This window comes from Alnus glutinosa, chromosome 9 (genome assembly GCF_958979055.1).
Source record: "Alnus glutinosa chromosome 9, dhAlnGlut1.1, whole genome shotgun sequence".
NCBI classification, from domain to species: Eukaryota; Viridiplantae; Streptophyta; class Magnoliopsida; order Fagales; family Betulaceae; genus Alnus; species Alnus glutinosa.
In genome coordinates, this window is record NC_084894.1 from 9,996,273 (window position 1) to 10,011,188 (window position 14,916).

The window sequence follows — 14,916 nt, forward strand, 5'->3', positions numbered from 1 at the left end:
AAAAAAAAAAAAAAAAAAAAAAAAAAAAAAAAAAAAATCCTTTGGCAAAATACAATCATTATTCGCTCATCAATTCTTTTTTATATATGTTATTATGATTTTGGATACTTCAAAGAAACTAGTCAAAACTATAATTAAAGTTTGGTAGAACATTTTATATAGTTTTACGCGGGGATTGTACATTCACTTCTCTCTTATAATTGACCTATCCAATTATACTACACAACTAATGTGAAACTTAGCACATATACACTCCATAATCCACCCATCTAATAATATCAGATTTAGCTTTTACAATCCAGAGTATCACATATTCTAAATTTCTCCACTACAAAAAGCAGACCACTTCTTTGTATTGTCAAATTCACGTCATTAGACAATCAATTTAACACAAGGAAAAGATGGCATGAATGCATGCATTCTCTACACCACCAACTACACTTCAAACTACACAACTGCTTTAGCCAATGGAAAAGCCCCACGCTGTATCACCTTCCTCACCCAACATTTACAGGACCTGTATTCATTGGCTTCTGAAAGACTCTTACTACTGGCATTCCATCACCATCATCGTTTCCGACCCTCCACGAGCGATCCTTTTTCCTCTGAGGCTTCTTGTGTTGTTTATAAGATGCCTTGGGCTGCTTAACTGTCACCTTTTTGGAAGCAAGGCCATTAGCGACATCAAAAGAATTGAGATCGTCCAGCACATGCTCAAGAATAGGCGCATCTTCACCTTCAACATCTTCAGCGTTTTCAACATCAGATGAATCTGAATCATGCTCTTCAAACAAGCTCGGTTCTACACCATCTTCTGAACCAACTTCCTCATCGGAGATTCCAGGGGGCATTTCATAGTGGGGCAACTTCCCGTCAATGTAATCCTTCAAAATCTGCCGGGCAGCTCTAGTTTCATCAGGCAGTCCACTAGAGGCAACATACCCGCGAGAGGCACAATAAGCTCTAAATAGTTCAGATGCTAGAGGGGGTCGGGTCTGTGGCTCGTATGGCTTCGGTTTTGGCAGCTTGATGTTGTAGACAGCCTCAATGACATGTCTAGGAACTCGATCGGCTACTATCTGCACAGCCTCCCTGTGCTCAGTCATCCGATCAATAGGCAACACCCCAGAAGCAATCATTTCATATCTCGAGCTTGAGAAGGATGGAAACACTAATCCGGGGCAGTCACATAGGGTCAGCTCATCGGACATAATCAATGTTTGGAAATGCTTAGTCTTCCCTGGAGTAGAGGTGACGCCGGTCCTCTTCTGGCCCACCAAAGCATTAATTGTTGAGCTCTTCCCCACATTAGGATAGCCAACAAATCCCACAACTACATTCTTTGATGCAGAACTTTCTGCAGCATTTCCACGAGGAGACTGAACATTAGATGAGCCTGTACCATTGGAGCCTGATTTCCTCCTCTTCGCTATCTCTTCTGCTTTACACTGTAAATGAGCCAAAAGCTCATCCCTTCCATATATTTTTGTATCAGGGTCATCCATCTTCTGCTGGGTACTTTGTGTCTTCCATTGCTCACTAGTTTTCCCTTCAAGAGCAGCAGAAGCAGCTTTAGCTGACCAGAACACAAAGAGAATCTCATTACGGCGAAAGTATTCTGCCCATTTCTGCCTGCAGGCAAAGCCAAGCAAAGAAAGTTTAACAAGTTAAAGACCTAAAGAATTGATTTGCCACAGCAAAGACTCGACAAAGTAGATACTAACCTGACAGAAAATGGTAAGAGATCTGCCTTATTAACAAGAAGCAATGTCCGTTTGTGCTCATCAATCTCTCGAGCATATGCCTGCATTCAAAGAAATTCAATGTCATGCCCATATTATGCAGTTCATGAAATCATCCAGTAAAAAAGGAGGAAGCAATTAAGTTTTATAGGAGTTTATTCACAGATGACATAGATATGTCCAGGCATGTTTTCATCTCTTAGTTCTCTGAGTACAAATAGAAGTTAGATCCCTCCACTGGGGAATCACATTAAAGCATCACAAAAATGGACTGTACCACTGGAAACAAGCCCAATTTCTTCACAATATTTATTTATCATGAGAAATGTGCAAACCTTGTATTTTTTTTTATAAGTAAAAAAATTTTATAAAAAAAAAAAAAACGTAAAACATCCCTAAGTACACATGTAGTATACAAGGAAACAACCAAACCAGCCCCAAAAAGAAAGAGACCCAAAAAACCCGCGAGACCCTAAAATCCCAAAAATCCAAAAGACCTAAGGCCCACAAGAGGCACTCAACACTACAGCATGTGAGCCTTGTCTTTCCAACGCCGGGAGGTTGCATAATCATTGCCATAATTAATTGAGCTTTTCAAATTCAACACCTCCCTCCTACCTTTGATCTTTTGGTGCGCAACCTTTGTTTCCCTATGAAACTCCTATTTGCTTACACTGACATCTAAGATAGCCAAAAGCGGAATCTCATCCTCTTCACCATCCGCCGCCCAATCCAAAGGCATGTCGGGCGGATAAATATCCAAAGGGAAATGGGAAACACCATCCTCCTCATCCCAGACCTCGTTGCCCTGATCCCAAACAACAACCTTCCTAGACGGAACAAAACTTACTGGCCACTTCTGAGACTGGATCAAATCGTTCACCCTGGGTCCTCATCCTTATCAGCGGTTGGAGTGGCGCAAATACCCAAAAAAGGAGCCCCTACCGCCTCGTCTTCCTTTACAACCAGAGTCGACGACGACGCGACCGACACTTTAGGCGAAGCTTGCCCTGATAGACTCGAGTTGAGAAATCCCATTTGTAAGAAACCTTTCGCCGAAGAAGTTTTCTTAGAAGCAACCTTCATAGAAGCTGCCTCATCAATAACCTCTGTCTTTGAGCTCTGCAGAAGTTTAGACTCCTTTGGGCTCAAGGGTTCCCCTGGCTCTGACGCAGGAGAAACACCCGAGAGAGGAAAATGAGTAGTCACACTGGCAGTATCAACCCTCATCGCTGCCACAGAATCAACATATAACCCCTCATCCAAATGCACTACTCGACCTTCCCTAGCCTTCCTATAATAATGTTGGAACGGCTTCAAAACCAACTCCTCTGGAAAAGGGAGACGTAGCCTCTCTCCCAACTCAGCTGCCCCTGAGTAAGATCCACAGGAATAGAGCTAAACCTGCTTAGGAGAGATAAACTGACATCGAGGATCCTTATTGTCACCCAAAGTAGCACCCCTGAATAAATGACACCAAAATCAATAGACCCAAAAACAGAGCTTCCCAGATCCGGAGAAGACCCTTCAGCTTTGAGAGAATCTTTGAAAGACACCAAAGACAGCACCTCCAGAGAAGTTGGATCTTGCGCAAGCAGTACTTCGAAGCTGGACTGAGAAACCGAAAAGACAGCACACTGGGTTGAACCCATCTCGAATAATGGAGTCCAACACCTCTGACCCTAACTCTCCTACCTGAATCGACGAACCACGCCCAGATCCTTTGGCCTACTGAGAAAATTTGAAAAGGAGCTTAAAGCAGTTACCCGATGACTTGTAAGCCGATTTGAGCTAGAGTATGGGCTTCTTGTTGCCAGCCTTGGCCCTGGAGCCTTTGGGCTTGAAACCCAACTCAGCTAAACGACCCATAATTCCTTTGACCTAATCCAACTCAAATCGACATAGCCCTAGAAGCATCTTCACCAAGCGAACGATGAAACTGCCCTTCATCTCTATCGTCTTCATCGTTGCGTTGGTGGAAGTAGCGCCAACAAACTAGGGAGCCCAAGTTCATATTCGTCGCAGCTCATCGCTGTTCGCATCTCCTCACCGCCATTTTCCAACATAGTTGAAAATAGATCGACAGGAGTCACAGACAGCATCCCTATCTTATGCTTTGCTACTACGCTGTAGATGGCCGCCAACGAACTAGAGACCTGTAGATCGAGCGAAGTCAAGGACATTGACTAAAACCCCACAAAATTCTCGTCAACTCTGTCCACCGAATGTAGCACAACTGCGTAGGAACGACCGGATGAAACATCCCCCCTTCTGTTTCCCCATCGTGAAAGGCTCCTCGAAAACCGGCAACCGCTTCTTTGCTTCAAGAAAAGCCAGCAACTAATGCAGCTCACCCACTACCCAAGACCAACCCCAACCCTCACGGCCTTCATGGAGCCAAATAGCCCCTTTTCGGCCACACTCAGCATAGGCAACCGCCTCTAGGTAACGGCCGGCCTTGTTCCCACCCCCTCGGAACATCAATGCTTTCACATCTCTCAAAAATACTTGACGAAATCCTTCATTGGATCTTTCAATGCCTCCTCAACTGTGACCATCAACCACGCAGAGCACTGGAGACCAAGAAAGATAAACCCACAAAAGCCCTTTGTCCTCTCCTCAAAGTGAAGCTCAAAAGCATCTACCTTCGCCGAAAAGGAGAACCCTTTAGCTTCCACAGAGAAGCAACGTTCCATCTCAACCTAATCCCTATTCATACCCCAATCCAATTGTTAATAGCAATAGAGAATCCATCGGTGATGAGAGCATAGAGAAGAAAGAAGAAGAAAGAAGAAGTGAACATCTGCCAAACAACAATGGTGCAAACTTTGTATATGAGTTGCATTTCAAACGACCATTAAGAATTCATTAATTTGGCAGGGAAAAAGTGAGGAGAAAGAGCTTAAAAAAAGTTGTCTAGTACGGGATGGTATTACTCCTCGGAATAAGTAATAGAGCCAAATTGCACCAACACCACCTAGGCATCCCCTTCTGTACGTAGAGCCAAAGTTATCAAGATTTTGATATGCTCCCAACCAACTTGTGTTTACATAGAACTAGCCTCCTCAAGCACTATATCAACTGCCCCTTCAGCCTCCCTTCCAGTAATTTGTTACATAATCAAACGGCCACCCAACCCAAATAAATCCTAATGTATTTGAAAATGAAGCTACACTCTACTCAAAACAGAGACTTGTTTAACAAATTGTAGTGTCTTCTGTATGTTTTTTTTTTTTTTTGATAAGTATGGCAAAGAGAAATGAATTATGTATGGCAAGATACTATTAGCAGACCTTTTAAAGACAAAAGGTGCTATCAGCGAACTCCCACAATCAATAGTCTTCTGTATGTTCAGCGATATGTTCTAGAAGAATATAAATATATGCACAGAGAGAGAGAGACTAACTGAATTAACAAATCTATTTCTCAAACCAAAATGTTAGTAGAGTTAATTAAAAATCTGAATGAAATTAATCTTTCCTTTTGTCTTGTCTCGTTCTGTACAAACATATTCATTCTATCTAAAATATTCGGTATAAAGATTTTGAATAAGTTTCTATAATGAAATTGATGTTCTAGAACAATTTTGATGTTCTCAAACATTATAACCATTGTTGATTATCTGTTTAAGAAAGCCACAAGACCTTTACTTCACTCATCCAAATAAAAATACCTGGCTGCTACCCCTACTTGGCGCAAAACTTGATCAAAACTGTAAAGAGTCATCCTTTTTATAATTTTTTTTTTTTTTTGATAAGTAATAATCAGTCTTATTAAAAGTGTAAGACATTCCTAAGTACACCGGACGTATACAAAAGGAAACATGTAGCTAGAAAGAGAAAAATGAACAAGAAAATCGACAAAACTAAGCGACAATGGGGACACAAAAGCCACTATCCAAAGAGTCATCTTTTTAATAAGTAAACTTTGAATTGTCAAGATAATGTGCTTGAGGCATAGAATTTTTTCAAAAAATATCTCAGATTTGCTTAAGGTTATCTCAAGTCTATGAGAGATATCATATTTGACAAAAAAAAAAAAAAGACCCAGTGAGGGCCAGATCATATCCGACAAATTATTTTCTAAACAAGAGAAAGAAAGCATTACCTCAAGATCAAGGCAGCGGTAGAACAGTGGGTCTCGGGCATCAACAACCATTACAATCTGAAAACGACATAATGAAATCAGCATTAAACCAAGGTCATTCATATAACTTAAGACAAATATTTTTGATAAGTTGATAAGTACTTATCAAAATACAAACGTAGAAAAAGCGGAAAAAAGAAAGGAAGGAAAATACTTAACATCTGCGCAAGGAATACTAATGTGAAACTTCAAAAGGAAAAGGAAAAAAAATATTAAAAAAAAAAAGAACTTCATAATTCTCTATGGTTGATTGGGTACATCAAAATTACAAGTAAAAGAAATTGCTGTCAGCCAGTAAGGTCTTCCTCAAAAGTAGTAGGTCATGAAGTGTGAGTGTGACCACAACCAAAACATTAGAGAAAACAAACATGCATGCAAATATTTATTGCTAGATATAATCACCAAATGCCTACAACCATCTTAAGTGAAATTAAACAGTTCAATTATAATCACAGATACTAACGATTAATCTACAGTATTTGGGCATGTTTAATTAATTATTTAACTATTTATTTATTTGATAAGTAGTATTCTGGCATGTTATTAAATTTATTGCCTAGATGCAATTGCCTAAGGCTAACAAACATATCCGGTGAACATAGTAAGAAAAGAATCAAAATCATTTGCTTTAGCCCGGGAAGATTTTCATGCACAGAGCAATAGTTTCCAAAACAATGGTGGTTTAGAAATATTATTTCAATCACCACCCCAACTAAATGTAGTAATGCATAGGTGATCCTCGTTACAGATAATTAACTAACTCCATTTAACAATGAAATATCCCTGTTAACATCTGGTAGTAGCTTTTGACATCCCAACCATTCAGAAAGCAATGTGGAAAGTCAATTAAAATGTATAGGTGATACCACATACCACTACCAAGGCAGTCTAGTAACAGATAAACCAAAAACAATATGTGCTGTACAAGGCTTTGCTTACATATCCAGGACACTTCTAGAGCCATTTGATAGACTGAGAAGATATGACAAGAAACGTGCAAAGACACAAACTGCAATTTATACTCATGGATCCCTCGTCTCTGCATATTCTTAATTAGGCAGTATTTGGAAATTCATAATACTCTAAGAGGCTGACATTGGTTGTTATAATGTGGTTGATAATTGAAAGGAACTTTAAATTAATTTATCTGTAAGTATAAAGCTACTTTATTTTTTTGTTTCTGCACACTGTAAAAGCATCTTGAAACTTCCAACAAGGATGCTCCTCCAGATATCTACATTCATAAATCGATGGAAAAGCTAAGCATCTAAACTATCTACACTTTCGTTTTCCAGACCATTAAGAGAAATCAGTTGGACTAACTGCATTGGGATGTGCATGCATATATCTATAGCCAACAGTATTACAACTCAACAATTAGAACACTACAAATAAATTGCTTTGCTATTGTAAAATTAGAATTTTTTATGTCACACATTAAAGACAACATAGCATTACCAGATCACTACGTTCAAGCACCCGCCACAACTGTCTCCAGATATCCAGGTTCTTCTCAAAAGGAGTAAGAAGAAGCTTCTCATTCTCCTCAAGTCTGAAACAAATCATTGCTATAAGAATGCTAAGTACATAAATCAGACCATTTATATTACCCATCGTGTTAATCACACAAAAATAAATAAATTAAATTAAATATATCCATCATGATATTTATGAGTTCAAAATGATTTATCAACCAACCAATAACACAAAGGCATAAATAATGAAAATCTGAAAAGGCACACTATCGGCATGTGAAATTTTCTTTATACTCAAAATCCCCAATTTAGTGACAGTTTGCAAAATAATCTGGAAATGAAAAGCAAAACTAACCTATAAAATCAAAGCCAGTTTCCCACTACTGCATTATTTTTATTTTAAACAGTGCTTCATAGCCACCCATACGAAGCATTGTCATAGCATACCATCTAATTTTATTACATACAATGAAAACAAAAGCCTTAGACCGGCAGGACCTAATATTCCTCCACATATCACAACATCAAGTAAGAGAAAGAGATCAAAACAATGTTGTTTTGCACATATTACTTTATTCAGACCTATTTGGTAAAAAAAATATCCTAATGAATTTATAATACTACTTACTTTACACTATCTAAAAGAACCAGTGTTCTTTTAACTTCGGATATTGTATTTGGTTGGAAGAAAAAAAAACATGTTGTAGTGTAAACTGAGGTCAATGTTTTAGTTTCAAGTCCATTGAATGTTATCCTCATTAAGTCATAATAAGTTTTAATAGTTCAACGGATTGGGAATAACTTTTTTTTCATTTTCCAATCTATATATATTTCTTTATAAGTAATTCATCTTATTAGAAAGCACATAGGGGTGTAACCCAAGTAAACAAGAAGTATATAAGAGGGATCTCCAACTAGGGAGAAGTAGAAGAACATGAATCCATAAAATCTAAGAGACTAGAAAAACGAGAATTGGTGTTAGCCATCAATTTGAACATAATAATTTTTTAACTCTAACACCGATCTCTCACAATCTTTGAAATTCAGATCATTATGCTTCCTCCAAAAATACACCACATTAAGTACAAATGACCCAACCTCTAGGCACTAAAATTACAACGGCTTCCATACTGACCTCTCCAGTTAATCAACAGCTCTAACACCCTTGGGGCATGATCCATTCTAAAGCAAAAAGACAGTAAATTGATACCCACTAAGCTCTAGCCACTTCTCAGGTTATGTGTATATATAAATAGGGTTAAATGCACTTTAGCCCCCTAGCCATTATCAAAATAGCCTCATGAACTAACAGGTGTGACACTTAGAAACATCAAACTACCATTTTGTTGCAACTAAGCCCCTCCCTTAGCGTTGACCGTTAAAGTGGATGGAAAAACCAAATTCGACCAAAATCTTCCGAATATACCCTCATTTTGTCCATTGAAATACCAAATTTACCCATTATAATTTATAAATCAATAAAAAAGACTATTAAAAAATAAATAAATAAAAAGCCTAAGGTGGCTAAACCACCCCATGAGGGGTGAATTGACCACCCAAATGGAAAGGGAGGGTGCCGCGAGCCACCCCCCAGCTACCCCAGAGGGATTGGGGTGGCTCACAGGTTGGGGTAGTTGCAAGCCATCCTAGAGGGTTACAGGTGGCCGCGAGCCACCCCTAATGGATTGGGGGTGGTTTGGCCACCCCCCTTCCTCCTTGATTTTGGGTGGTCAATCCACCCCATGCCCCAATGGATTGGGGGTTGTTCGGCCAACCCCCCTCCTACTTGATTTTGGGTGGTCGATCGACCCTTATGGGGTGGTTCGACTACCCTTTGGGTTATGCCCTACTTTTTCTAGAGGTATTATGGGAAGGTGGACAGAAAAGTGGTCACATGACCACTTTTCCATTCAAATTGACGGTCAAGGCTAACAGATGAGCTTAGTTGCAACAAAATGATAGTTTGATGTATCTAAGTGTCACACCTATCAGTTCATGGAGCTATTTTTAAAAGGGTTGCCAGTTCAGGGGGCTAAAGTGTATTTAACCCATATAAATATCTCTTTTACTAATATTTTATCTACCAAAGCTGTACTGTTTAGTTAAATAATGATCAATGCTTATGTTTTTCCTACACACTGCATGATGGATAGAACTTTACAGGCGATTGTCTATTTAATTGCACTCTAGTATAGGCTTTGCAATTTCTTGATTGTTAACTTTTTTGTGGTTATGGTTGTATATAATTATTTTATTTAATTAAAATAGGGTTATGATTTTGCTAGCCCCCAATTGTTTAGTGATAAAACTTCTTAGTTGTTGTTAAACATCATTAGGATTCTTCATCCCTCCCAACATTGGATGTAGAAATCATCTCTCAATCTTTACAACTTTCCGCATTTGTTTGTAAGCAGGAAAATGTTAACAAATCAATTATTTGAAACTCTTATTCACTTTCCAATGATCTCAAAGAGGTAAAAGAAAAAGCATCAACGCAAAATATCACTTGTTATGTTAGTCATTTTTAATGCCATCATGTTTGTCTTTTTATTAACAGAATTCTGCTAGTTGCTTACTAAAGCTAAGGTCTTCTCAAAGTTTCAAGCCTTGGAATAATAGGCTTTTAGTTCAGTTGAAGTCCCTTACCCACAAATACGCCTTCAAGATATAGTCACCATATAGAAACATGAGTGGAGCAATTTCATTGCTTAATGGTTATCTTGAGTTTTGTTCTCCTCCACCTTTAAGTTTCTATGACTACAGGCATGTTGAGCTTAATTGACTTGTCTTTTAGTCCCACCAGACTAGCAATTTGTCATATTAATCCCTGTCCAGCTTTCTGTTTTTACCCCTTTTTTTTATACATCTTTTTTCATAATTTATACTCACTCCTCTACCAAAAAATGAAGGGAGAATTTACTGAAATTATGAGTTGAGTGACCCAATGCAACACAGCCTTTTAGTTTACTTCCCACACTAATTTTCTAGTAAATTTAAAAGATGTGGATTGATCAGTTAAAAAACCACCCACCAATCACAGTAGTTTAAGTGAATGTTTCCCCCATTCCATCATAAAATGTGATAAATAGGAATAAACATCTTGATACTCATTTTATTGATTTCCTGCGTGCAAGTGTGTTGGTGTCCACATTAACAGAGTATAACTTCATGATACATATCCCAACCTTGCGAGGCTTCGGCGCCATGCTAAGAAAGCTTGTCTTTCATTTGCGTCAAGCTCCTCTACAGACATTTTGGCATTCCATGGTGGCCTGCAGAAAAAGGACGAAATTTTGGACTACTTCCACAAATAATACTCGATTAAACTTTAACTTAACTTGATAAGGGAAGAAACACATGCCTCCGCGGAACTCGGAGATTGGTGGCATGCAGCATCTCCTCTTCCTTCTGTTGCTCTCTCTTTTGCTCGGGCGTCATGTCACTGGTGCTAGGTTTTGCATCCCTACACCCACACAATAGGCATTAGAGAAAAATCAATCGCAAATATAACAAATGGGTGAGCTTAAAAGTTACTAAGCCGCAAGGAACAGAACAAAAGGAAATATTCGAAAAGACATCCCATTTCGAGTGAGAATCCAAAAGGCAACACCATATTCCTAAGGCAACCTCCAATTTTGAAGGCCTAATTAAACTTTCCCAATTATGTAACTAATCAATACTCGAAGTAAAAGGTCGGCATTTCGAGTAAACATAAAAAGGAAAAGAAAGCAATAATAACACGAATGATAATAGAGGGGGATTGTGATGAGTAGGAACGCAACGCACAGGCTGATGAGGAGGTTGGGAACGGGGTGGTCGAGGGAGAAGACGCGGTCGGCCTCCTCGGCCTGCTCGATGACGGCTTCGATGTCGCTAACCTCGGTGACCGATTCAAGAACCTTCTTTTGCTGGGCCTTGTAGGCGCCGCCCTTCTCCTTGGACTGCTGCACCATCTGGTTGTGCTGCCTCACCAGAGCCCTCCCCAGCCCCGTCTTCTCGTTCTTCCCCATCTCAAGAGCCTCAGCAACCGATGCTTTCCTGCTTTCTCTTCTCTATCCGCCGGAAACCCTGGGAACACCAGTTTGCCAAAAGAACCAACTCTCTCTTCTCCGGTCGACGACGATGAATATGGGGGACTAAAATGCTATGGCGGTGGAGAGGGTCCGAGTTGTTGAAAGTAACTTACTATGGATTTTTATAGAGGGGGTATTTTTGTCATTTTTGCTTCATATATTAGGATTTTTTTTTTTTAAAAAAAAAAATAGTGATATATACCACATTTTTATTTCACAATTATTCCCCAATGACGATGTGGCAGTCCTAACTAGGGCTACAAATGCGGGCGGATATTAATCACAATTATCCTTTGTTCGCATATACGGATGCGGATAACGATTTGAGAGTATACGGATACAGTTAATAATCTATCCATATTCCCTTTATATATATAGTAAATTCACTAAAATGACTTCGTTTTGGATTTGGTAAGAGCCACTTGTTTAGGTTAAGTTTTGGTTTTTTTCTTCTCTCAACTAAAATAGGCCCAAACACTAAAAATATGTCCAAACTATTTTAAAAATCATTTAAAATAGATAATAATAGAAGCTCAAATAAGGCTTAGGAGGTCAATTACCTCACATGTAGATATTGGATAATAACTGCAATAATAGTACGGACATTGATATCTAAAAGTGATAACCGCATTATGTAGATACGAATATTGCTAATAATTACAACTATATCCACATTTACAGCCAAAATCCCAACCAACTGTTGGATTTTAATTTTTTTTAAACAAAGACTAATATAAAAGTTATATCAAGTCAGCATTGTGAGATAGTTATGAGTGGGTATTGATGGAATCAGGCCCCTACCGCCCCTGATGAAGTCGGCAATTTCACCGACTCCATCCCGACAAGGACTATCTTCCCCCCCACCATAACCACAAGTCGGAAGGCAATGACGGTATGTAGGCAGTGGAATTGGGCCTTTTTTTAGAAAGGGCCCATGAAACATGGACACACAATACTGCGGATGGTTATGGTTCACTCTTAGATAAAAGGCCCATGGTCCATCAATTCACACATTCTCGGCCCAGACGAACATAACCTTTATTTTCCATATTTTCTTAAATCTTACAAATTTCAAATTGATTATAATCCTTTTTCTAGTGCGATAAACTCAAACTACATCAACAAAGGCCTCCCATTAGTGGCTGTAATATATAAAACATACAAACTATAAGAACTAGAAATAATCATAGGAAAAATTACAGTTTAGCCTCCTAAATTATCATCTGTTTTGTAACTAGTACCACAAACTATCAACACTCCGACTCCAGTCCTCCAAACTACCAAAACGTTTGAAAAAATACACATTTTAGCAAAATATGCCCATAATACCTCTGTCACGTTTTATTTTTCAATTAAAAAATTAAAAACTAAACTTTTTTTTTGAAAAAAGGAAAATGCTTGGGAAGGCCCACCCCCTTCCCTTCTTTTTTTTTTTTAAAAAAAAAAATTAATAAAAAAATTAATTTTTTTTAGTTTATTTATTAATTTTTTTTTATTTGTAATTGAAAAATGACACGTGACAAGAGTGTTATGGGCATATTTCATCAAAATTGGCATTTTTCAAACATTTTGGTAGTTTAGGGGGTTGGAGTCAAAATGTTTGCATTTTGTGAGGTTAGTTGCAAAACTAGTGGTAATTTAGAGGGCTAAATTGTAATTTTTCCTAAATAATAATAATAAAAAAGCACAAAAAAAAATCTAGAAAAACAACAAAATACATTGAAACCTTGCCTTGATGCTGGACTAAGAGGCTTTTGATCATGTGGACTTAGCTCATCATTAGGTGAATGTGGAGGTTGTTCTCGTTCACACTCTTTAAAATTGTGAATTTCATCGACCCATAAGAACTACCAACATGATTTTGCATTGAATGTGGAAGATGAAACATTAGGGACATTTATACTTCAAAATTTTTAGATTTTTTGTGATTGAAATGAAAAGGAACATGAGAAAAGAGGATACTTGGCCTTGCAGACAAAGATAAAAGTTCTGTCCATAATTCTTGCTAGTCATTGCCACGTAGATTTGCATACGTCCAACTCCATACAAGCATAATGGGTATTGTTCCATCTACTACCATGTATTTCAATTAAACAATGCTAATAACAATTGAAACATTAATATCAATTTAAACAACCATCAATCAACTTAGTCTCTTACAACCAATAAGTTATAAAAGTTACAAATCTTAAATAGTTAAAGGGAAAACTTCACTTATAAATCATAATCTTTCATCACTTTTGAAATAAAGTATTAAAACTTTAAAACGTGTCAATTTGGGGTATCCATCTTTTAATTTTTTTCAATCTCAATCATCCGTTAGAAATTTCCGTTAAATCCTATCCAAATTCCCAAAATACCCCTATGTTTTTTTTTTAAAAAAAATTATAAAAAAAATTCAAAGATTCAGGCATGAGTATTTTTGCAAATTCCGTTAAATTCTGACCAACACTTAAATCCTTGTAATTTTTTTTCTTTTTTTTTTTCCTAAAAAAAATTATGAGTATTTTGAAAATTTTGACAAGATTTAATGGAAAATTCTAACAGAGGATTGAAATTGAAAAAAATTGAAAGATAGATACCCTAAATTGATACTTTTTAAAGTTTGGGTACCTTATTTTAAAAGTGATGAAAGATCAGGAATTATAAATGAAGTTATTTCATAGTTAAACAAGTAAACAACATACTAATAACTACACACAAGTAGTCTAAAAACAATAATTAGCCCATAAAAGGGCGACATAGTTATACAAACAAAACAATTAAATCAAAAGTGCCCATGCTAACAACCATTTCATGAGCTACCACCAAATCACCAATCCTACCATTTGATCTATTCAATAACCAAACAAATCGAAACATAAGCACAATGATCAATAAAAAAAAAAAACTCCAAATATCTAAATTGATAGTAAGAAAACAATAAGATACACAAATTACCAAAAACTAACAAGGAAACATTATTCGACAAAGTTTATCCCTCAAGCCTTAATCGGCGTCGTATACGACGGAATTAGACATAATTTATACTACAATAACATATACCTCATTTAAATTACCATTCAATTGTCAATGTTCCATTTAAAGACAAAAACACATTTAATAATAAAAAAAAACACACCATCTAACAAAAGAATTGAGGGTGTGGCCAAACCACCTCTTGGCCATTTTGGGATAGTTTCGGCCACCCACAAGCCGACTAGAGAGGGTAGTCGAGCCACCCCCATTTAACTAAGGTTCCATCCCTTTTTTTTTTATTATTATTTGAGGGATATGTGTACAATTCTCTTTTAATTTTAATTTTTTAATTTTTAGTTTTAAATTTTAATTTTTAAAATTTTTCTTTTTTGAGAAATCTAAATGTATCAAACTAAAAAGTTCGTTTGTTAATATTTTTAGATTGAAAAAGTGTTATGCTGCCATATAAATTGAAAAAAAAACTAAAGTGTAATGAAACAAAAGGCAATTAAAAATCATCTC

General features: G+C 37.3%; 1 protein-coding gene across 1 annotated transcript; it reads right to left on the bottom strand.

Moving 5' to 3' along the window:
- Positions 1-270: 270 nt before the first annotated feature.
- On the bottom strand, positions 271-11,535 carry LOC133877765 (GTPase LSG1-2). Its single transcript, XM_062316170.1, has 7 exons — positions 11,150-11,535; positions 10,725-10,826; positions 10,549-10,635; positions 7,347-7,440; positions 5,850-5,906; positions 1,725-1,804; positions 271-1,632 (listed from the first exon to the last, which is right to left on the bottom strand). Exons 1-7 carry the CDS (start codon positions 11,371-11,373, stop codon positions 498-500), a joined length of 1,779 nt encoding a protein of 592 aa, XP_062172154.1. The 5' UTR covers positions 11,374-11,535; the 3' UTR covers positions 271-497.
- Positions 11,536-14,916: the final 3,381 nt, after the last annotated feature.

Bases quoted from the DNA above. Each gene is read 5' to 3' on its own strand.
- LOC133877765 (XM_062316170.1), bottom strand. From the start codon at position 11,373: ATGGGGAAGAACGAGAAGACGGGGCTGGGGAGGGCTCTGGTGAGGCAG. The intron at 10,827-11,149 runs GTGCGTTGCGTT...GTGTGGGTGTAG, and splicing joins CCCAACCTCCTCATCAGCCT to GGATGCAAAACCTAGCACCA. The intron at 7,441-10,548 runs GTTGGGATATGT...GATTTGTTTCAG, and splicing joins TGGCGCCGAAGCCTCGCAAG to ACTTGAGGAGAATGAGAAGC.